This window comes from Colletotrichum truncatum, assembly GCF_014235925.2.
Source record: "Colletotrichum truncatum strain CMES1059 chromosome Unknown Contig_0004, whole genome shotgun sequence".
In the NCBI taxonomy this organism is placed as follows: Eukaryota; Fungi; Ascomycota; class Sordariomycetes; order Glomerellales; family Glomerellaceae; genus Colletotrichum; species Colletotrichum truncatum.
The window spans coordinates 545,766-568,994 of record NW_027222401.1 but is presented as its reverse complement, the minus strand read 5'-3'; the positions used below and the strand labels follow the sequence as shown (position 1 = coordinate 568,994).

General features: G+C 49.6%; 8 protein-coding genes across 8 annotated transcripts; 3 read left to right on the top strand and 5 right to left on the bottom strand.

The window, feature by feature from the left end:
• Window positions 1–1,304: 1,304 nt before the first annotated feature.
• Window positions 1,305–2,163, top strand: CTRU02_206939 (putative SAM dependent methyltransferase; the record flags this gene model as incomplete). The annotated part of the gene is made up of 3 exons (XM_036729446.2): window positions 1,305–1,349; window positions 1,399–1,439; window positions 1,506–2,163. The coding sequence occupies 3 exons, from the start codon at window positions 1,305–1,307 to the stop codon at window positions 2,161–2,163; spliced, it is 744 nt and encodes a 247-aa protein (XP_036578953.2).
• Window positions 2,164–2,990: 827 nt separating this feature from the next.
• On the top strand, window positions 2,991–4,730 carry CTRU02_206938 (major facilitator superfamily transporter; the record flags this gene model as incomplete). Its single annotated transcript, XM_036729447.1, has 1 exon — window positions 2,991–4,730. One exon carries the CDS (start codon window positions 2,991–2,993, stop codon window positions 4,728–4,730), a length of 1,740 nt encoding a protein of 579 aa, XP_036578954.1.
• A 710-nt stretch (window positions 4,731–5,440) lies between these two features.
• CTRU02_206937 (uncharacterized protein) lies at window positions 5,441–7,682 on the bottom strand (the record flags this gene model as incomplete). Its single annotated transcript, XM_036729448.1, has 4 exons — window positions 5,441–6,264; window positions 6,340–6,810; window positions 6,866–6,930; window positions 6,982–7,682. 4 exons carry the CDS (start codon window positions 7,680–7,682, stop codon window positions 5,441–5,443), a joined length of 2,061 nt encoding a protein of 686 aa, XP_036578955.1.
• Window positions 7,683–8,703: 1,021 nt separating this feature from the next.
• Window positions 8,704–10,404, bottom strand: CTRU02_206936 (uroporphyrin-III c-methyltransferase precorrin-2 dehydrogenase sirohydrochlorin ferrochelatase; the record flags this gene model as incomplete). The annotated part of the gene is made up of 1 exon (XM_036729449.1): window positions 8,704–10,404. One exon carries the CDS (start codon window positions 10,402–10,404, stop codon window positions 8,704–8,706), a length of 1,701 nt encoding a protein of 566 aa, XP_036578956.1.
• Window positions 10,405–11,501: 1,097 nt separating this feature from the next.
• Window positions 11,502–13,991, bottom strand: CTRU02_206935 (37s ribosomal protein rsm22; the record flags this gene model as incomplete). The annotated part of the gene is made up of 1 exon (XM_036729450.1): window positions 11,502–13,991. The coding sequence occupies one exon, from the start codon at window positions 13,989–13,991 to the stop codon at window positions 11,502–11,504; it is 2,490 nt and encodes an 829-aa protein (XP_036578957.1).
• A 474-nt stretch (window positions 13,992–14,465) lies between these two features.
• CTRU02_206934 (37s ribosomal protein rsm22) lies at window positions 14,466–17,288 on the bottom strand (the record flags this gene model as incomplete). Its single annotated transcript, XM_070204803.1, has 1 exon — window positions 14,466–17,288. One exon carries the CDS (start codon window positions 17,286–17,288, stop codon window positions 14,466–14,468), a length of 2,823 nt encoding a protein of 940 aa, XP_070061336.1.
• A 98-nt stretch (window positions 17,289–17,386) lies between these two features.
• On the bottom strand, window positions 17,387–19,042 carry CTRU02_206933 (transposase; the record flags this gene model as incomplete). Its single annotated transcript, XM_070204802.1, has 1 exon — window positions 17,387–19,042. One exon carries the CDS (start codon window positions 19,040–19,042, stop codon window positions 17,387–17,389), a length of 1,656 nt encoding a protein of 551 aa, XP_070061335.1.
• A 3,539-nt stretch (window positions 19,043–22,581) lies between these two features.
• On the top strand, window positions 22,582–22,907 carry CTRU02_206932 (uncharacterized protein; the record flags this gene model as incomplete). Its single annotated transcript, XM_036729452.1, has 3 exons — window positions 22,582–22,613; window positions 22,674–22,759; window positions 22,810–22,907. 3 exons carry the CDS (start codon window positions 22,582–22,584, stop codon window positions 22,905–22,907), a joined length of 216 nt encoding a protein of 71 aa, XP_036578959.1.
• Between the last annotated feature and the right edge of the window lie 322 nt (window positions 22,908–23,229).

Here is a 23,229-nt window from a genome sequence, read left to right as displayed (position 1 = left end):
ACAAGCCGACCATATACCTCGGTGCAAATAGTGGTGCCCTGATTCCTCAGCCATGGCTATCTTATTAAGCTGCTTCGAGATAAACTGTCTACCTAGTTTCCTAGTAGAGTTGTTGAATCACTCTCGCAGTTACCTCCCGGTACACATAGCTTTGTTGATTCGCTCACCGAGTGATTCGCCAAAGTCTTGTCTGCTGACGACTAGCCAATGTATCGCCCTGTCATAAAAGAAATTGTGGGTCTGGAACAACCATTGCACATCTCGGTTATGTTGGTAGCCCCGTAACTGCACCTTGTTTAGATGACTGGTCACAATTCGCTACCAAGTTTACTCGTGAGCGAGTTCATACACGCTTGTCTCTTTATCAATCTGTTCGAAAGAACATATTCTCAAAGAACTCTAGAAGATGAACATTGTGATAGTAAGGTATTCAGAGTTCACAAGCATACCAATCACCAATGAAACGAGGCAATAACGCCAAGAGAATACAGCTGGTTTGTGTGAAATTGCAACGAATGACTTTTCCGGCTTAGCTTTACACTTGTTGGTTACAAATGTGTCCTTTCCCTGCAGCTATCAGGCCAGATGCCCCATCTTCGGTTCCATCCCTGCTCCTCAAGCTACTTTCTTTCTTGATTCTTTACCCCATGCCTAATTTTCTTCCCTCTCTCAGCCTTCCCTTTTCCTAAATTTGAGAGGGATTAGTGTTGTAAATTCCTAGAGTAAGCCCTCGACGGGGTTTTGTAAAATCGAGCATGGAATTCAATCCCCTGTCGTCCATGTAATTCGTACGATGGAGAGCCAACCGACTCACACTGTGAGTGCTTCAACCAGAACAGTTGATTTCCCACTTCTCGGAAATCTAAGCTACGCTCCTGCTAATATTCCAAGGAACCGGATGGCAGGGCCCGCTTTGACGACGACAATGATTCTACGAAAGCCCCGAGGTAGATTCTTTGCCTCATAGTATTAAATGTGACGAGTTTCCAAACTAACCATACTATACATCTTGAAGCCTACGGGTATCAACCTCGTCTTTGAGCTCCAATATCCGAAACTACCGAACTTTACATGGCAGAACATACCAGACATCCGACACAATTGACTATTGGTAATGTACATCGAAGAAAGATAGATTTGATAAATTAACACATCTCAAACCAACGCAGGGCTCCAAACGATGACAAGCAAATTGAAGGGTTTGATATCACGTACGATCATGTCCTAAACTCTAAGACACATATGCGCACTGCGAGCCGCGAAGTAACTAATAGTGAATTAGGCATCATTTCATGTTATTGCTCATGGACAACGATCTTTTCGGTGCCCCTATAAAAAGGAATAATCTGGTAGCTAGTGTGTCTACTTTGCCTTTGCATACACGCTAATCCTCTGCAGAAAATACTCGATATTGGAGCTGGAACAGGCATTTGGGCCATGTATTTCCTCCTCCGTTTCTAATTTGTCTATCACATTCGGTCTAGAGCTGACTTCTTACCTACCAGCGATGTGGCAGAGGAACATCCTGACTTCGAAGTCATTGGAGTTGATATATCACCAATTCAACCAATCTGGGTCCCACCCAACTGCATGTTTTACATCGATGATGCCCAGCTTGACTGGACCTTTAGGGAAAATGATTTTGACTTTATTCATGCGCGAGGCCTTTTTGGTGGGATAGACAATTGGCAACGCTTCTACGACCAAGCGTTTCTGCACCTTAAGCCTGGAGGATGGTTCGAAAGCGTCGAGGCTGATAGCCAAGTTCGCTCGCAGAACGAAGATATCGAAAATGATCCAGAGCACATTTTCAAGGAGTGGGCACCATTATTCTGGCAAGCGGGTGACATTATTGGCAAGACTTTCCGCGTCGCGCAAGATGACGGTCATAACCCAATCATCATGGAGATCTGCATGAGGAGAGCAGGCTTTGTCGACATCGTACACAAAAAGTTCGAGGTTCCTGTTGGCGGGTGGCCCGAAGACCCTAAAATGAGGGAGATTGGGTTATACGCTGGTCTTTATGTCGATCAGGGACTCGAAGGATGGGCACTCAGACCGCTCAGTGAGATTCTGGGATGGACTTATGAGCAGCTTCTTGTCTTCATCGCTAGAATGTGTAAGGCCTTGTGGGACCCAGCGGCCATGCCTTACTTCAATTAGTGAGTCATCTGTAATCCCCAACTTACCAAATCAACATGGCCGTATCGGCTGTTATTGGGCTAGGGCTTACGATCTCCCAGCCACATGGTGTATGGTCGAAAGCCGGAGACTGCGGACTAAGAAAGAGGAGTGAACATGGTGATTTGCGGGTTCTTGGTGGTATAATGGTAGCATGATATCCTGGGGGGCTTCGTAGCGTCAAATATGGTGGGCCAATCCCTTCGAAACCACTCTTTCACAACTTTGCTTCGCTTCAACTGTGATTTCGGGGATGATGACTGATGTGAGCCATTTTCGGGCAAGGCTCGATGGGAGATATCAGGCGATGGATGAGATGGATTTATCTAGAACTCCATCCCTGCAACCGCAGAAGACTAACGAGTCTGAAAACCGGTGCCTGCCAAGCACCTTCCCACATGCGGGAGTTCGGGTGGTCTTGCGGGAAGTGGACTCAAACGCTCCTCATCTTTCCCCATAATGTCGTGATAGCCTCTCGGATGACGGATGCCGAGAACCAACCAAAAGCTTATCTTCACGGCAAATTTCTTACTGGGATCATGGTTAACTGTATAGCCCCAGGGAATAAGCAACGGACAGAAAAAAGAAGCGCGTTGAATTGAAGCGTGATGATGTGCGCCTTCGGCTCGGTGTTTTGTCGGCCGGCTGGTACAAAGGATGTTTTCCAAAAGATGTATATTACTATCGCTAGTCAAATGATGGTGCACTTCGATGAAATATTTAATATAATACTGTTCACTTGACATCTTTCGGCTCACCTTGACTGGTATTCATCATCTCTTGACCTTGCGTCTGGCTACCGCCTAACAATGAGTGCCAACGTACCACACATTATTGAGGTCGCCGCTGGCACCCAAAATCCGCAAAGACACAGCATTGACTCAAAGACACCGTCTTTAGATATATCTTCACCCAAAGAAGAATTCAGCGACCTTGTCGAACCTCAGGATACTACCAAGCCTGTCGGCTTTTGGGAAGCACTTACACGACGCAACGCCCCTAAAGACCTTGACTCTATTGCCACGGAGCGGAGTGTTTTCGACGACCCCAATCTCGCACCATTTTATCACCCACCCGCAGAATATGAAAACGTACATCGCTTCGACCCCCAAGAAAGATGGACCTATCGCGAGGAGCAGCGCGTCCGCCGTAAGACAGACTTGAAGATCTTTGCATGGATCCTGGTCATGTTCTTCGGCCTGAACATTGACAGAGGCAACCTCGGCAACGCCGCAGCTGATAATCTGCTAAAAGATTTGAAGATCAACACAAATGATTACAACAACGCACAGAACATGTACCGTATTGGTTTCCTCATTGCCGAGATTCCCTCACAGATGATTGGCAAACGACTAGGCCCCGATCGATGGATCCCTGTCCAGATCATTCTTTGGAGTTTGGCATCAGGCGGTCAATTCTTTATGCACAATAGAGCTGGTTTCTTCGCCTGTCGGTTCTTCATTGGGCTTTTTATGGGTGGTTTTATTCCTGATTCCATCTTGTATCTGTCTTACTTTTACAAAAAGACAGAAATGCCAATCCGCCTGGCCCTGTTTTGGTTTGTGGATTCAATGTCGGGTGTGATTGCATCCTTCATGGCATATGGTATCCTACATATGCGTGGGGTTGCCGGGAAAGAGGGTTGGAGATGGCTGTTTTTGATCGAGGCCCTGATTAGTTTGGTAATCGGTGCGCTCAGTTTCCTCTTACTCATTCCCGGTCCTACACAGACCAAAACATGGTGGAATCCTCAAGGCTACTTTACCGAACGCGAGGAGAAAATAATTGTCAATAGGGTCCTCCGTGATGACCCTTCAAAGAGTGACATGCACAACCGCGAGTCGCTTTCGATCGGCATGCTTTGGAAGAGTCTCAAGGACTATGACTTGTGGCCTGTCTACCTTATCGGCATCCTCTTCGAGATCCCAACCGCGCCGCCCAAGACATATCTTACCTTGTCACTAAAAGCTCTGGGCTTCAGCACATTTAATGTCACGCTACTCACCATTCCCGTTACGGTCTTTGCGGCTGTCAACATGCTTTGGGTCACCTTTCTCACCGAGCGGTTCCACCAGATCGCCATCATCGGTCTCCTTTCCCAAATATGGGTACTGCCGCTGCTTATTGTCGAGTACACTTCGATCGAAGATTTGTCCCCGTGGACACAGTATGCTGTGGCCTTCCTTATTCTTGGTCAGCCATCGACACACGCGGCCCATGTCGGCTGGTGTTCTCGTCTTTCCAACGCCGTGAGAACCCGAGCCATCAGCGCCGCGTTGTACAACATCACCATTCAGCTGTCCGGCATTGCCTCGTCCAACATCTATCGTGAGGATGACAAGCCTCATTATCGCCGCGGCAACAAGAATCTCATTGCAATCTCAGTCGCCACGATCTTTGCTTATGCGTTTGCCAAGGTGTACTACACACTTCGCAACAAGTCCAAGCGGAATAGGTGGAACGCTATGACCAACAGGGAGCAGGCAGCCTATTTGAACAGCACTACTGATGAGGGCAACAAGCGACTTGATTTCTTCTTTGATAGCTAGGTTAGCAAACTGTATGTGTTTTGGAAGTCTGTCGGACGTCGGATCTTTGGCAATCGTAATAAACCAGCGGGCTTGAACCGGAAGCGGGAATTCAGTCCCATAGATATGGGAAACCCCAAGAATTGGAAACATGGTACCCTAAGTCAACTAAGAAACTCATGTTATCTTACTTAACAACTCAAGTATCATTCATTCTGAGATGTTCAAACTTTTGTGAAGCTTGCCTCAAAAGTAATAGCCTAGCCTGCAGCGAACCTATTTAAGCTATCATTTAAAGGCCACCGCGACCTTGAGGGTGATAAAGACCGATTGATATCCTGTTAGCTCGTTTTGATTTTTTCCGTGAACTTGAGGATAGTAAACCTTGAAGTAGATGACTCGCATTGTAGTGCTCTCTCCGTTGAGTGCTGAATAGGAGATCCTATCGTCATTCGGCAGCCACTTGTAGTTTCTTTGTAACTGAAGTCGCAGAAATCGCATTTCTATTTTCAGTAGAGCTCCCCAAAGCTTTACAAGCTCTTGTACATTACACTAAGACCGGGAGTCTCGGTCATGTACAATTTTCACTAGTTTTGAATAAGACATATCACTAAGGTCTGAACAAACATATCCAAATTTAGATCAGCGAGTCTTTCAATCATTGCTCAAGATGCTCAATAACGCTATCATATCATTCATTTAAATATTACTAAAGTCTATACGTCTATTTTCTACGTTATTATAACCCGTTCATTTTTAATATTCTTCGCAACGCCAAACGGTTTTGGCTGCTGCCCCAACTGTGTCAGACTCCGATGCAATCCGGTCGCATGGTCTGGCTGATTAGTAGGCGGTGGTTGTCTGTCTCCCCAATCCGCCTGGGAGGGCTGTATTCCCCCCTTCACTGCACACACGGCGGCGAAGTCGAGCGTCGGGTAGCCGCACCTCTGTGGCCTCTTGCCACACACCCTCGACGTTACTATGATTATGGCAGCCGATATAATGAGAATTGTTCCGCTCACGACCACGAACATCCACCTACTGATTCTACCTGCGACGACTTGGTGGCTGAGGATAGATATGGAGAGATTCGTATACATGTCGGGCGTCAAACCCGGGCGGGGCTCTTTGAGCTCCCAGATCGAGGGTCCTTTGGTGAAGTAATTTGCGTGAAAGTAGCTGAACGGCACCGCCATGGCCTTCCGGATGGCCCTCAGGGACTGCTTCTTGGCCACCTCGCTGTCGTTGATCGGTAATGCGGTGACGGCATAGATGGCGAGTGCCGAATTGTCACCTTTCGTCGCTTCATTGGTCTTGTTGAAGCCCGGGACCACTGCGGAAAGCGAGAGCATGTATTCTTCAAGACTGACGAGCTCCTGCACTGGTGGGGACATGTCAGTCACGGAGAGGATGGAGAAGTTGCCTCGGTCATAGGTGATGGTTGCTGAACGTGCATACACGAAGAGCGACGTTGACAGTGACAGGTTGTTCGCCCAATCTGTCTCGTTAAGGCAAGTTCCCTTGATCTGTAGTGAGATCGGGCAGTATGCGGAGCCTAGCACGAGGACAGTGTATTAGCATTTACACGTAGCAGGGTTTGGGTATCAGAAGCATTCGCGCTTATTCTCACCGAACAACAGTCCATTCCGCTCGCCAAGAGCAGTGCACCAGTACGAGGCGGCATTGGCGGAGCCGAGAAGGAAGCATTTGCCCTTTGTACGAAGGCCTTCGAGGTCGTGAACTTTGCCGTATTCAAGTTGTACGACTCGCGTCTTGGGGACGACATAGGATGTAGAATCCGGACATTGCCGCAAGTCGTCTGACTGGGGAGCAATGGAGACGACACCGCCAGTGAGCAGATGCGACTCTTCACATGGAATCCATTTACCATTTGCGGCGGTACATCTTCCTGCGTCACTGCCCAAGGGGTCCATGGAGTAGGACTCCCTGTCAGACCAGGCCGGACTACCCATTTGCACCAACAGAGCGGTGGCGGTAAACTGCTTGATCTCGTAGATGTAAGAGGCATTGAAAGGGGCAATGCCAGCCGACACCGGGTACGTCGTCTCCGGAAAGGTAACCATTTCAATGGAGATGGCACCTGGGTACATAGTCAGTACAACGAAAGCGTTGATGGAGGCACAACAACGGCTTACCCATTAGAATAATACCAGGCAGAGGAATGGAGCAAATCACCAGCAGACTACCCAAAGTCAGAACATGCAAAACGAAATACCAGTTGACCGGTAGAGCCAAAGAGAATGAGACTCACCGGAACAAACTCGAGTACTTTTCCCTCCAGTCAGCCGTCGCCAGCAGACGCAACAATCCCCACACGCCAGTGCCGGAGTCAAGTCCGACAAAGTGCAGCAAGCTCACGCCGCCCGGACGAGATGCCAGCGCCCACTGCAAGTCTTCCACTACAACCACGACGAGAGCAGCCAAGCTGATGGCGCAGAGTTCCGTCAAGACACGCAGGACCAGGATCGAGTTGCCTGAAGAGGCGACGAAGAAGTGCTGGCGCATCAAGCTCTTGGCCGAGCCGGTCGAGTACACGGTCGTCAACGTCAACATTAGCGCCCCCAATAGCCACAGAGCAAAAGTCCACCAGACGAACCGGCTGGATTTGCCGGTTTGCGACCTGGCAGTGACGGAGATGGTGTCGCCGCGCTCGGTCTCCCTCCGCGTGAACTCGAAGTTCGCGGCCTCGGGTGTCGGAGGGTGCAGGAAGTTGGACTGAGGATTCCGTGGGGAATCCGTCGCCGTCACGGGAGATGCATATCCAGAAGTCTCCTCAACCTTGGAGTACTTGGGCCACTCGTCCGCGGCCCCAACGACTTCGATGTTGTGCCACTCGCCATTGTTCTTCGTGTCTTGGCGGTTGAGCCACGGCCGGGAAAGACGGCGGGAAGGCCTGATGGGCTCGACTAGGTCGTCGAGCTTTATCGTTTCGAGTCGCGGCCTTGAAGCCATCGTCTTTTTCGTGGATCCCCCGCCCCAAAGCACAAGATGCCACGCTTCTTGGCCGGTGCCGTCGAACCGTGGGGGGGTTTTGTGAGATACCTATCTTATCCGTACTTGGATGCAAAACCCACTGCGACGGCGCGCTATCGAAACAACGACATACGAGACGGAGACGAGCGTGGGTGTATATGGAGCAGAGCGGTTCTCGAAAGAGTAAAAGGTAACATTTTTTTTACAAATTTCACAACAGGTGAAATGGAGTAGTTGGACCCAAAGTGCCGTCGTGATCAACAAACAGAAAGACACCCCCCCGTATTGTTGAAAAGCCGTTGAACATGGATATGCAGGGCGACGAGTCAGTTGCGTAGGGGTAGCATTGGCGCGAGTCGTGAACCTCATTTGGAGGAAGGGTAAACCTGTGGGCCATAGGGATGAGTCAATCTATCTGAGATCTGAGAAGATCAAACATATAAGGATTTGGTCCGGGGGTGCAAGATATCTTTAGAATGTAAGAGGCCCAAACGTGATTGAACATATATTTTCTTTTGGGGTCGCCAAGCTACGCCGCAGGTGACTGGTTATGGAGTTTCGTGCATACCATTGGCACACAATTGCATACCACGTAGCAAGTTCTCCATGGCGCACCGCATGAAGTTCGGGCCACCCGGATCGTCAATACCTATCAAACTCTCTTTAACATCACGAAGAGAAGATCTCATGGTAATCCTTGGTAAAGACGCCTATATTTGAACCTCCGTTAAGACCTTCTGAAAAAACACAGTTGTTGAGATATCGTGACCAACTTCAACCATTTGACACAATATCGCGCGTGTTTAAGCGAAGAGGCAATTTGTAGTGACCCCAAATGAAATGGCAATTATACCCATGTAAAATCAACGAGTTTCATTGACTAAAAAGTCGTAAAATAACCACAACCCAGCGCCGCGCAATGCTATTTGCCCGCTTTGTCTAAACCCATAACCTATGCAGCACCACCCTCGCTAGAAAATTCTCGAAACCGGAAATGTCATCACGACAACCCAGGCAGCTCCTCAAACTCGAACCCCTTGAAACCGTCCTCGACGGCCCACGCCCTCCCCTTCTCCTTCTCATACAGCGCCTCGCACGCCCTACCCACGACAATCAAACCGGGCGGCCTGCTTCCCTCGGACTCGATGGCCTCGGCCACGTACTCCAACGTCGTCCGGATGACCCTCTGATCGGGGCAGCTCGCCCTCTCGATAACGGCGCAGGGCGTGTTCCTCGGCCACAACGCCCTCTTCGGCTTCTCGTCACCCGCCTCCGCGGTAGTCTCCTCCGTCTCCAGGCGACACGTCAACTCCCTCACCAGTCCCACAATCCGATGCAGCGCCATCAAGAACACCACCGTCCTGCTGGCGACGTACTCCGGCGGGGCCGGCGGCTTGCCCTTCTTGCCGGTGCCCGTGCAAACCAGCACCTGGTCCGCGACGTCGCGCTGCGTCGGGGGGATACCGGCGAACAACGGCGCGCTGAGCGCCGAGGTGATGCCGGGAAGGACCGTGACGCGGTCCCCGAACCCGTGCTCCCTGAAATACGCCACCTCCTCGCCGCCGCGGCCGTAGATGAACGGGTCGCCCTGCTTCAGCCGCAGCACCGTCTTCCCCTCCTTCGCGCCGGCGAGCGCGAGCTCATGAAGCTCCTCCTGCGCCTGGTCCGCGTTGCCGGGGAACTTCCTCGCTATCTGCACCTGCGTGCGGCGCGGGATGAGATCCAGCACGCCGGCCGGCACCAGCTTATCCGCGAGGATGAGGTCGGCCGTCTGGATCGCCTTGTGCGTTGCGCGCGTGAGTAAATCGGGGTGTCCCGGTCCGCTGCCGGCCAAAATAATCCTACCCTGCTGCTGCTGCTGCGGACCCCGGGCGCCGGCACCGAGTCCGGCAGCAGGGGGCTTCGCGGCCGTAGTCGCCGCCGCTGCTACCTCCGGCAAAGACGCGGAGTAAGACTTCAAGACGGACTCGACGTCGTCGTCGGAGATGGCGGCCAGGCGCTTGAGAGGCCAGTACTCGCACACCTGGCTCAGCCACCTCATCCTCCTGTTCTTGGCGGCGTCCAGGTCGGCCTCGGTGACGAGCTTGTTGAAGTTGGCCGTCTGGTCGAACGAGTCGTCGACATCGTCAGCCTGCGAGGCCAAGTGGTCCTCGGACTGGATCTTCCGGCGCACATCGCCTAACCTCGCGCAGGCGGCGCCGAGATCCGCGGGCAGCGCGGCAGCGACTTCTCTCCTGATGCGCGAGGCAAGCTTGCAGCCGCGGCCGTTGGTAGTGACGCCGATCTGCAGAGGGCCGTCTGTGTGAGTTGACAGGAGCGAGAAGGAACATAGGTGAGGCGCATCGACGACGTTGACGGGGATGCGGTTCCGTTTGCAGAGCGCAGAGATATGTGCGCTGAGGGGATCCCTGGGCCCGGAGGTGACGAAGACGGCGTCGACCACGTTGCCGACTTCGTCGCGGCCCAGCGTGAAGAGGTCGTCGTCCTGGAAGGCCTTCTTGTGCCACGCGACCTCGCCGGCGTCGATGCGCTTCTGCAGGCCGTAATGCAGGTCTGGCGTGTCCGGGGCGAGGAGGATCGGCGTGGCGCCGGCGTTGAGGGACTGTGTGCAGCGGGCGGCGGCGAGGGGGTTTGTGCCGATGACTAGGTGAGTGTTGCCCTTGCAATTGAGCGCCGTGAGAAGTGATGTTATCGTCGCCATTGTAGGCGGGGTATCTAAGTGAAATGTGTGACTCGTTTTGTGAGTCTTTTTGTGAGTGATTTGAAGACGACGGGCTCTTATGAGTCTTGTCTTATAAACCCCTGTCCCCTACTATCTGGTGAGTGTTGTGTGTAGTAGGAGTAAAGATGGCTTGAATCATAAGAAGATGTGAACCAGTGATTATTAGTAAAGAAAAAGATAAGAACAAGGTTAAGATTCAAGGCCCGTGTCCATGAATGCGTCACAATAAGAAGAGTGAAGGAAAAAAAAAAATCAAACCACATGCCTTGGCCACATCTCCCATGTTAATAACAATCGCCAGTCCATCACTAACTAAACCCTTTTTTTTTTTACCCTTTTCTGCTTCGCCCGCCTACCAAAGAACAGACCCCGAAGACGGCGCGGGTCCAATCATGCGGCAGGCAAAATAGGTCAGCTAATTTTTCATTCGCCAGCGATGACACCATCCCGACAGCCGGTCCCCCTGGAGGTTATCCCTCGGGTCCCCCCCTTATCGGCCTTTATCGGCATCTCCTATCGTGACCAATCAGCGGCATTCGCCCCCCGACTCCCGCGGAGCCGTCACCGGAGATCCATCGTCGCTGTAGGAGGGACGTGCATCTCCGCTATAGCACACTCAGTCAGTCAGTCAATCAGTCCACCACGCCCGCTGATGGAGGGGTAAGAGGGGCAATTTAGGGCGGCGGGGTTGGTTAGTTGAGTGCTAATGTGAGGCTATCATGCATAAGACTCAATTCATACCCGCGCCCTAGCATTGGTCCGGCGCCCGTCAATCCAAGATAAGCTCCCGTGCCGTTTTTTTGTCTTTGGTCACTGATATCAAGATATGTAATTTTTGGACTGTCAAAATTCGGTTGAGTTGTGGTATTGAAACATGCTAAGTGGCGGCTCTTTTGTAGGCATATCGTAACTTGCCCCGCCATTCCCGACCCTATCCTTCTAATAGTCATACTTTTGTGATGTTGTTACAATATGTTTTTTTAGTCCCCCCCCACCCCAAATGCTCTTGCGTTTACCCCCCACTCAATGTTATACATGCTGCTGTTGTTACATCTTTAAACAGTTACAATCCCCATCTACTCCTCTTGCTGCATCTGCTTCTTCAACTCCTGGAGAGTGCTCTGCCTCGTGCCCTTCCGTCTGGCCTGCTGTCCCTTGGCGAGGGTGTCGGGGTTACCAATGACACCGCGCTCGTTGATGCCAACCTCGACCACCTTCTCCTTCTTGCTGCTCGCCGCCTTCGCCCGCTGAGCTCTCACGCCACCGTCGTCTTCAATCTCGGCCTTGCCCAGTCGCACACTGCGGCGCATGCGTGTCTTGGCCCCGAGAGCCCACAGGTCTCCCCATTTCGCCTTCCGCGCGTCGTGGTACGCCTGTCTGCTGAAGCTCTTGGGCACCGTCCACCGCTCAATGTGCGCAGAGGGCGTGCACACGTCGAGGGTGACGTGTCCGCGGCGTTTGATGGGCGGGAGGATCTGGCGGGGCAGGGAGAGCATGTCGGGTGCCGTCTCGGAATTCTCGTAGCCCTCGAATGCGCGCTTGGTGGCTTGGTCTCCCGCGAGAGGACCCTCCTTGGCCGGAACGCCGCGCTGGACGGCGACGTAGCTAAATTGCACATCGTCGTGGTTTCGGTGCGTTGCGCCCATGATCCTTTGGAGGAATGGGGGACGGACGAAGCGTTGGGTGAAATGGCAATAGTCCTTTCGTCCCTTACTCTTGCCTGGCGTGAGGTACATTGGGCATTTTCGGTGATTAGTGCAGGGCGCGATAATCATGCCCGGCTCCTTGACTCTTTCAAAGGTTGGCTTGTGGTCCTCGTCGTCAATCTTCATTTCCTCGCCTCCAGGAGGAATGAAGAATTCGTCGAGCAAGCGGTCGCGTATGTCGGCGACGGCTTCGAAGCCGCGAGGTTGGCCCTTTTCCAAAATGATAAGAACACCACCGTCGGGGTTGAGGAGGGACCAGATGTTGTTTAGAATGGCCTTGCGTCTGTGGCCTTCCTTAACGGGCAGCAGCAGATGCGACGCGATGATAATGTCGTACATCTTCCTGGGCTGCGGCGTCTCGTTGGCATCAACGTGCAAGTGCTGGTTCTCTACGGAGTGCAGGTAATCCGGCAGCCGAGGTAGGAAGCTCGTGTTTTGCAGGAACTTGGAAACGCGTAGTCTCAGCTTTTCAGCACCAATGACGACGCTCTGCTTTCCGGGTGGGTTACGTCCGGAAACCTCGCCGCGGGCCTTCATGGCGTCCCACTCGGCGCGGACAACATCTTGCCACGCCAAAAGACCAGCTCCGCCGCCGCCTACATCCAGAACACGGGGCCCCTCGCCGTCGCCCCGTTCGAAAAGCTTGCGCATCCAGTCCGTACCCAGACGCTTGCGGACCTCCACCAGACTGGCCATGGCTGATCCGTAGGCGGGTGGCAAGAACGTCGACACAAACGCATCGGCGTCGATGTCTGACATCTTGGCTTGCCAGACCGCCATGCCGACAGGCTGCTGAGGTAGGTTCATCTTGGAAGCAGGCGTTGCAGGGGAATAGGGCAGGCCAGGGCCACCGAATGCCTTCTCCGCAGCCTCCTGTACATGCTTGATGTCCGTCCTGCCGAGCATTGTCGTAACAGGTGCGATATATCCAACATATGGCAAGCTGACCGTGCTCGGGTTTGTCGAGAAGTGACCTTCTCTCGAAAGGGGATGCATGCGACCCGAACGTTTGGAAAGCCCCTGGTCCTGGATCCCATCCTCTCCCTCTTCAAAGTCCTCCTCGTCCTCATCAAACTCCCGCTCCTCGTCCCTCATATCCTCCGCCTCCTCTTCCGCCTGTGCTCTCTCCATGTCCTGAGAAGCACGGGCATTTGCCTCGAAATCCTTCTGCAGTTTCATGAGCGCATCGTACTCCCTCTTGTTTCTCGCCACAATGTTGATGTAGTTTTCCCGCTCCTCGGGCTTGATCTCCTCGGGGGGCTCGACTTCGGTTGAAATATCCGATGTGATGTTATCTTCGATGATGTCGCCGAGAATCTTGTTCGGTGTTTGTGATGCTGCTCCTTTCCGAGGGTACGACACCTCTTCGTATGCGCCACCCTCAACCTGTCGAAGGAGGGCCGGCTCTGAAGAACCATCACGTCGCACGCTGGCCTCAGACACCACCTCGTTCAGATACTCTATTCCAACATCTTCCGGTGATGTTTCCCTTAGCGGCGGCCCGTACCATCGCTCGTATAGCCTGTACTCTTCCTCCGTGAGATAGCCCTTGGGCAAGGTGTCGCGAAATCTCTGTTTTGCCTCGCGAACAACTGTTTCGATATCGGCAGTACGTGCCAAGTCGCCAAGCCCCTTGCCATTCGATTCGGAGTCCAGAAGTTGGCGTGAGGTTGTCGTAAGATTTCTTCGATTGGTAGGTCGTAGCACTGATCGCGGTGCAGCTAGGATGCTTTGCCGTGAGTAGCTCGAAGGGGTCGGTCGTCCCGCAAGAGATGCGCCGGTGAGATGCTGACCTGACAAGCTCAAGAGTCGAGCTCGACAGCTAGGACAGGCGCTCCTGAGACCACCTGCGGATAACATGATTGTCGATTGCGGTGGCGACTGTGGTGTTGAAGGACAGGAAACGCAGGTGATTTTTTGGAGCTGTCGCAAAGAAATTTAGACAAGGTACCCGCCTTAGCTTTGAGAAGGTGGCCCCCACTCGGTTGTAAATTAGAGCCTATTGATTGGCGGTGTAACCCCTTAGCTTTTGGTACTTGTGGCTCCACTGACCCTCATTTGGAGGCGATATTGTCACTTTGAACGATAGCTACGTTACCTTAGTAATAGTGTAAAAAGAATACAAAAGAAAGAAAGAAAAATAGAATTCGAGTCTCCCTTTGCGCCTACTAAACATAGATATATACTATATATAAATGAAATCAAAATTATGTATTCCCCCATTCCTCCTTCAAAACTATACATGTTATCTACGTCGAGGAACGTCGGGCATCCCTTGTTGAACACGAACCGTGTGTATATATATATATATATATCAGGCGGGATGGTCGCCGCCTACTGTCCGGCTGGTCTTATTAGCATATCTGGTCTCAGATTTTGGTTCCGTATCTGAACCTGCACTGGTTTCTGCAAAGTGGCGCTGTACATAGCAGCAGCATTCGACAGACGTTGGTAGATTTCCGGCATTTGTTGTAGTCCTGCCGTCTGCCCGGGAGGGGTTTGCATCAGATGCCACGCATATTGCAATGGAGTTTTGCCTTCAGCATCAGGCAGATCCCATCCGGCTCCCTTCTCAAGCAGAACCCTCACAGCATTTGCGCGCCCGTTTATTGTAGCCACATGGAGCGGTGTTCGCCTTTTGCGGGATACCACGTGAATCGTAGCACCCTTATCAAGCAACAGTTGGGTCACTTCATCGTACCCTTCCCGGATTGCTAGTAACAGAGCAGTGTCTTCATAGTTGTCGCGTGCTTCGATGTTGGACCCATTGTCCAACAACAGCTGAGCAACCTGATAATGGCCGTTCCTGGCTGCAGCCAGTAATGCCGTTCGACCGTGAATGTTCTTCGCCTCGAGGTCGGGTTTACGCTCGAGCAAAAGCTGGATGATGTCCAGTCTTCCAATTTGTGCTGCAAGGTTCAGCGGCGTCCAACCACCTGCCGCCGGGAGCCAATTGTGCAAAGTGGCTTCATCTATGCCTGGTACGCGAGGGTCTGCGTGAAACTGCGTTCCTCGAACGGCGTACCGTTCAAAAGCCTTGCTATGGACGCTCGCGTCATGACTGAGAAGTAGGCGAACCATTTCGGTATTGCCTATTTGCACTGCTATGAGGAGTGGTGACCAGCCGTCAGGGGTTCCCAAATCGATAGCGGCACCATAGCCGATGAGCAGTTTAGCCACTTCCATAAAGCCTTGTCGGACCGCTATGGCCAGAGCAGAGCCGCCGATGCTGTTTGTGACTCCGGTATTTGCTCCTTTCTCCAGTAATAGCTGAAGGACAGAGACTTGGTTTGCCGCAGCAGCAAATAGTATCGGAGGAGCGACATTCGGAACTTGCGGTTGGACCTGTGCATGCTGCTCAAGCAAGAATTGAACAGCTGCAATATTCCCTTGAGCACTTGCCTGAGCCAAGGCGGTCATGCCGCGCTTGTCCACGAAATCGATCGCGAAGCCTGCTTTGAGAAGCCATGCGATCGCAGCCATGCTTCCCCCCGCAACTGCTGTTTGCAATATGCCACGGCAGGCCCCGTCCTCAAAGTTGGCGTGGCTCAAAAGGCTGTGCAGGTATTTGATGGCGGCCGTATTTCCCGTCAAAACGGCTTGCATGTACGTCCGTTCTAATATGTCTGGCATCTTCAAGACGTAGGGATCCGTGGTTGGTAGTATGTCAGAGAGGCGACTAAATATCAGTTTATGCCATTGAAAATTTCTCCCGTCGTCGAAATATTCCAGCAATTGTCGAGGTGATGACAGTTGGTTGAGGATCTCTTCGTCACGCGCCCTGAGCCTCTTATCTTCATCAGCCAGGTCACGAAGCTCCCTATTGCTCCGGCCCAGTTCTTCGTCCAGGAGGTCCTTTTCTCTCTGCAATTGGTCCAATTGGTGGAGTAGTTTGTCGCGGTAGGCACTTCTTTGATCAACGTGAGCTTTCTTCTCCCCGATATGGCCAGCTATTTGGTCGATCCGAGGGCCGATATTTCGGCTTTCCTCGAAAAAATCTTGTAGACGCTGACTATAGTCAAGCAGATCTAGCTCGGCCGTCACATCAACGGTGCCTTCTGCTGGAAGATCTAGTGGTGTAATCTCAACCCTATAAAACTGATACGTTTCCAAGCTCGCGGAGTTTACGTTGACCTCTAGATGAAACGAGTCGACACTAGCGCGGGTTTTGCCAAAGGTACTCGCCGACATGCTGTTTACTCTATTTGCCAGTGTCTGCAAACTTGCCTCCCTAGCTGCAGTCATGACATGGCACCGAGCAAGAGGAAGTGCATCCTTCACCTCTAACTCCAATAATACCACCACATGACGGGACTCTGTTTCAGTATGACGAAATCTTGTCCAAACTTGGAGTGTACTGTCCCGCTGGAAATCGACGCAGGTAATAATGAGTGATTTGTCTTGCAACCAGCGGTCTGGCGGATAGACTTCAACTAACTCTAGCTTGTCGCCGAGAGATTGCGCAGGTGAAATCTTGAAGCCGTATCGCTGGTTTCTGGTCTGGGCATCCCTCGGGGTGAATGGTGAGCATATCTTCACCTTTCTCGGGGGTTCCGCATTGAGAGGTCGTGGTAGAAGGATTGCCTTGCTTCCCTCTGGTCTCATGTATTCATCCGAGTTTGCTCCGTGTGTAACCCGGCGAAGCGGAATCCCTACTACAAGACCATCAGGCAAGTGGGAACTAGACTTCAGCAGTCCATAAGTCTGTCCCGATTGAGTTGTATGTAAAGACAGTTGAACCCAAATGAACCCCCCCGTCAACTTTTCGAGATGGATCGTGGATTGGCCAACCCAGGATACAATCGGCCTGCTGTTTGCAAAAGCCCGAGGATCAGTTGCTAAGATAGGTCCACATAGGTTACCCGTGGTTGTTTTCGAGTCGTTATCGGCCTGGCTGGTATCGAGGTCCCATGCGAGAATTGAATCGTCGTAGCTTGTCTTCATGATTTCCTCCTGGAGTCGAAGGAATGCCTTCTTGCGTCCCTCTGAATATCTAAGGTCCATCTGCACGTCGAAAATACCAAAAAGGCAATAAACGATATCCTCTTTCCTCGTCGTACTCCTGTTGGCAATCCATGACATGCGTTGTGCGACGCTCGCTTCGCGGAAAGTGCCCTTCCCAAAAAGAAACTGACGCGGAATGCCGGTAACGTACATGATAAGCGAGTGAGACAGACAAGCGAGTGAGACAGTAAACCAGACCTTCGCGACAATAATATCGAAATCTATAACAAGAAATCTTAGATTGATTAATACTACTCGGATTCCTGTTCTTCGGATGTTTCCTCAATAAATTGACATGTTCTCGCGTTGTGGCCTGTATTCCCGCATACGCCACACCGACGATGAGTCGTCTCAGACCTCACTTTGCGACCACTACTCCGTCGCGTTTCCTCTTGTAGTTGCGTGTCTGCCTCTCTTTGCGACTGTATATCCTCTCCAGTAGATATAGTAAGACTTCCTCCTTTCTGTAGACGTGTTTTCTTAGCCCTTCGACGCCGACTTAATATTGCATTCTCCTCTCGAAGGATTTGAACCTCTGACTCTAGTAATGCTACCCGATGCCCTAGTCCTTCTGTCCCTCTGGCTAGCTTACTCACAGCACTATAAATTGATGCTGGAGAGCTGCTTCGGTGGCGTGAGATTCGACTCTTAATAAAAGTAGACTGTGATCTTGCTTCGCTTGGGTTGCTCGGCGTCCTAGAGATCCAAGGGTCTGGTGTCTGAGGGACCCCCTCCTCAGGCGTTGGCGTTCGGAACTTTACATCCAGCTTTGAGAGAACACTTTCTGCATTCAAAGGGACAAGTCCAGCTCCTCGGAAACCTCCCTGGATATTTTTCCTCGTAAAAGACTGCTTAAAAGCTTCGTGAAATGCTGCAAAGAAATCTTCCTTCGAGATATGGGTTGTGCCTCGCCGCATCTTATTCTCAATTTGCCGACCGTAGGCATTCTTTAACGGCTGAAAACAACCAACATCTAAGGGTTGAAGTAGATGAGACGAGTGAGCCGGCATGCACAGTGTAATAATGTTGTTTTCTTGACAAAAGAGCTCGAAGGCTGCGGAGTGGTGACTTTCATGACCATCAACAACGAGGAGGCGATATTTCCCAGACGTACGTGGTTTTGTATAAATGTCGAAGTGTCTGATCCAGTCAATACCTCTCTCGTTTGTTGTCCATCCATTTTCAGACGTTGCAATAGCCCAATCGCCCGGAAGAGAGGTTTCTGTATACCAGCTTGAGAGGTGATACTGGCCTGCAACGATGATGTATGGCGGGATGCTCTCCCCTTGGGAATTAATAGCCTGGATAACTGTAACCCATTCCCTATTGCCAGGCTGTGTCATCTTCGTATTTGAACGCCTTTCAGCACTTGTAACAACCATTCCAGAAGCAATAACGCCCATCATAAAGCCGGTCTCATCAAAGTTGTAGATATCAGCATCAGCAATACCATACTTCGCAATTGTATTCTTCACAAGCGAAAACCAGCCACGAATCACCTCTGGATCTTCGCATTGAGCTCTCTTATAGTCATACTTGCGAAAGAAACGCGTCCTAAGCTGTGGTTGTCGCTTGACGAAATTAGAAGCCCAGCGCTTCCCAACTGGAGGCGCGTCGCGCTCTGCGAGAAGTCGATTGGCCATTTCTTCCACACCACTCAGCCGGGGAGGAAATGATCGCGCATCTAGGTCGAGAATATACTCAACTATTGTCTTCTCTTCTAAATCTGATAAATTCCGTGAATTAGGCATGCTGTCGCGTCGTGAGACTATTCCCTTTAGTCGCCGGCTTAATGTTGCGTGACTGACTGTATAGAGTGCACCTGCGGCCCGAGCACTAAGTTTTGGGTCATTTCTCATTGCTTGAAGGGCAATTTGTAACCTTCTTTCAATACTAGCTGATTCCATGATTTATTGTAGAGGAAAAGGTGCCGGTCGCGTCAAGGTGCGACGGTCGCGGTTTACTGTCTCACTCGCTTGTCTGTCTCACTCGCTTATCATGTACGTTATAAGTATAAGTATAGTACGAAAAGAAAGGCTAGACTAGACTATTTACTTTAGTAGCTATAAACAGCGAAACTTATATTATCGATACGCTACGTAGTCTAAAGACCTTCCGGTCTACTATAGTTAAACTATATTATAAAGATCCTAATTAACTACCTAATTCTATCGCTATGCTAGAAGAAGAAGAACCTGAAGCTAAGATACTATAGTAGGAAGTAGTATGCGACGAAATTATCGTCGCTAGTAGAGGCAGTAAACCGGACGAACCGCAAGAAGCACCGGAGCTATCGAGAAGACGCCCGGGCAGACCCCGGAAGAGACTACTACTAATCGCCTACTTTACAAAGGAATTTAATAATAACCTAGATTATTAATAAATATTCCTATCGATTAAGGAGTAAGTAGACGAAGAATTAGCAATTAAACTACGACGAAAAGGTATTATTACTATACTAGGCGAACCGTTTAAATAGTTAACTAAATAAGAGATTAATAGCCTTATTGCTAGAAGAGTATTTAAATTTACCTAGTTTAATAAGAGAAGGTATTAGAATATATAAATCTTCCGATCTCGTATTGTTAACGAAGTTAAGGGTAAAATAACTAAACCTTACGAGAAATCGAGACTTGTAATACAGGATTATGCTGACGATAGTAAGAAGGCTATATTAACCTAATCGCTAACGATTTAGCAGGCAAGTTAACGGCTAATTCTATGAATTACCCTATTACTCCTATAAGAAGGGAAATAACTATAGCTTCGAGATATTATATAAGCCTACGTTTAATCCTCTACAAGGCTTAATCGTATTATTCTTACCTACCTACCGAAGCAAATTCAAGACTAGTACCTAAAAGGGACTATTATAGAGGTTGTAAAGCCTCTGTACGGAATCGCAGAAGCTAGAACCTACTAGTAGGCAACGTATCATAAGCATCATAGAGAGAATCTCTAGATAGTTACTTCTTCGTATGATCTATGCCTATTAATCTTATCTACCAAAAATCTATACTTTAGCTATATTGGTATATAAACCGATAATACCCTCGGTTTGTTAGACAAGGCGTTCTTATAATTAGAAGACGAATAGTTAGAAAAAGCGGCTTTTATAACAAAAGCAAAGAATATCCTTATAATTAACGAACCCTTCTAATTTAACAGAGGGATAGTCGCGTTGTTAACCGACAATTCGATCAATTTAAGGCAAAAAGGACAAGCTAAGAAGTTACGATATATTAAGACTACTAAACCTAACCTAAAATAGCAATATATCGAACAACGCGCTAGAAGGGCGTATATCGCGTTAATTTGCTAACCCGAGGCCTGTTTTGATTTATCTACTACTGCCTAATACTAAGACCCCTTGCTAGAAGCGATAAAAGTATTAAATCAACGGATTTGATAGTAAATAGAATCGCCTAACCGAGGAATAACGTTTATCTTACTTAACTTTATAATAGCTAAGCTATTTGTTTTCGTTAACAGGTCGTTTGCTAATAACTACGACCTTTCCTCTTAATTAGGGTTTCTAATTATCCTAGCTAACGATACTTCCTCTAATAGTAATAACGGAGAATTTACGATTTATAGTAACCTTGTTTATTATAGCTCTACGAAGAGTAAATAAGTTACCCGTAGCGTATTAGCGTTAGAGATCTACGGGATAGTTGCTAGCGTTAATATAGCTTACGCCCTCGCTATAACCCTAGCGATAATTACTAACTACTTTAACCTACTAACGATTTAGATAGTTGTCTATACCGATTCTTATTTGCTATACGAGTATTTTGTAAAGCTAGGTACTACTAAAGAAAAGCGACTTATAATCGATATTATAGCGTTAAGATAATCGTACGAAAGACGAGAACTATAAGAAATTCGTTAGATTAACGGCGAAGACAACCTTACTGTTACGACCCGTAAACAAGGATAACAGCTGAACGACCCACTTGGGCGTCGGGCGGCTAGAACAGGACATTTGTACTGCAGGATCACGGGAACAACAGGGACTCACTCGGGAACGGAAGAACTATGGTGCAAGTCACGTGACGATAAGATAAGAGATTAGATCCGTACGCCAAGAATACGGAGTCCGTCCTTGGCACATACGGGATCCGTATGAACGAGGAACGGACCCCGTCAGGATCAGGAACGGTAAAACAAACAAAGGGTACTGTTCGGACTTGTATATAGTATGACCTGAGCTCGACTCATAGTCAGACTTCCATAGCTCTTCAGCAATCAACTTTGTATTCATCCTCAGGATACTTTCAGCTTACCTTCACTGCGAATACTTGTTGAGCCTAAGATTGATCACCTTAGCCTCTGACTACCGATCTACGACACAGCCTACGACCTACGAACCAGACTTACGACACGACAATACTGTTTACTAGCGTCAATCCCCAACTTCTGTTAGCAGACCCTACTGTCGGATAGCTGACCGTAACACTTACTAATGCCTTTACGAAAAGCAAACCAAATCGAGCCCTCGAGAGATTCGTTAATAGTAATACGATAACGATATGTATAGAGGGATAGGTAACAAGACCGTAACTATAGGAGAAAGTAGGGATAGGAGGCCGAATTAACGAGGAGACGGAACTATATAGGGACAACGTATTCTAACCGCTTCAACACTATAAAAAGAGAGTTTCTAGTGTTGCGATAGTTAGAATACGGAGTCGTGTGGCACTTCTAGCCACACGCCCGCCAGGCTGAGAGGCCCAAGCCTCCTAGACCTACGTGACAGGCCAAGGGGGAATATCCCCACCTTCTAGTCAACAACACCACTTTCAACTATCATGAACCATCGATTAGAACCAATTTACTATTATTTGTTATTGACGAACGGAATTCCGTTTCACCCCTGTGAAACCTACATATAGAGAGTGAAGCAGAACTCGCCTTAACACCTGCCAGTGCCAGGCATTGGCTCACTGCACCATGATGTTTCCAGTCCTATGGACGCAGTGATTACTGACGACCCAGCCACACGCAACCCCCTTCTTTTTTGGTCATGTGTATTTACCCATTGGGAGTTTCTCCGAGTCCGACTTCCAAGAAGCAAGTTGCAAGGACTCTGAATCGGACGTCGTATAAGATCGGACGAAGAACCCCGAAGGTTTAGGCGAGTTTGGTGATCCCAGCTGTTTGGGCTGCATGCTCCGGCCCCAAAGTGGAACCTGTCAATCTATTCATCCGGTCTTGCTTCCCAATGAAGAAGGACTGCGAACTGGTCTGGTTCCGCAAGCCTTAACTTTAACTTGTGGGATGGTATACACTCACCTTGGCAAGACTGGGGAATAAGGAGTTAGCAAGGCCCAGCGCAGGAAGGTAGACAACTGGGTATAAAAGCCAAGTGTTGTCATTCAGGAGCTCATGTTGTCTTCAGCAACAAACACTCTATCTCAAGCAAGCAGCATCATCCATCGCAAAAATGCATTTGTCCAAGGCCTTCCTTTTCCTTCTGTAGGTTTTCGCGTATTGCCATTTAAACAGAAACCAAACTGACATTTTTTTTTCTTATAGACCTTTAATCGGAGCCTCCGAGGCCCTTTTGTGCTCATGTGACCGTAGCACCCATGCTTCTATCTCTTGCTGCGATGCGAAGTGGAGTAAGTACATGACTCTTGTGTTACTAGGGCGGTCACTTCTGACAAAACAGACGGCTACGAATGTGAGCCGACTAACCGAGAGGCCTATACGACTTGCTGCTTGGATAGATTTTCCACCACTACTTTTTGCAGAGATGGAAGCGTCTGAGTTATTTCAATCTAACCTCATCGATGTTCATAAAGTCAAAGTGTGGATATAACGGAACCCGATGACTAAGATATCTGACATGAACAAAGCACATAATGACTATCTTTTCTTCTCATCTTTCTCAAAATGAATAGATAGTGATTTCCGTGCCTATACATCGACATGGATAAATGCGATACCATTTCATTTATGGCCAGGTGGAGGCATGTTACGCGTTTTATAGTCTTCTGGTGCACAATGAACTGTCAATACCTAGGTACATTTGTAGGAACTTGGTTCCTTCTTGGGGAATTGATACCCAAACCCTTGAACCGAAAAACAC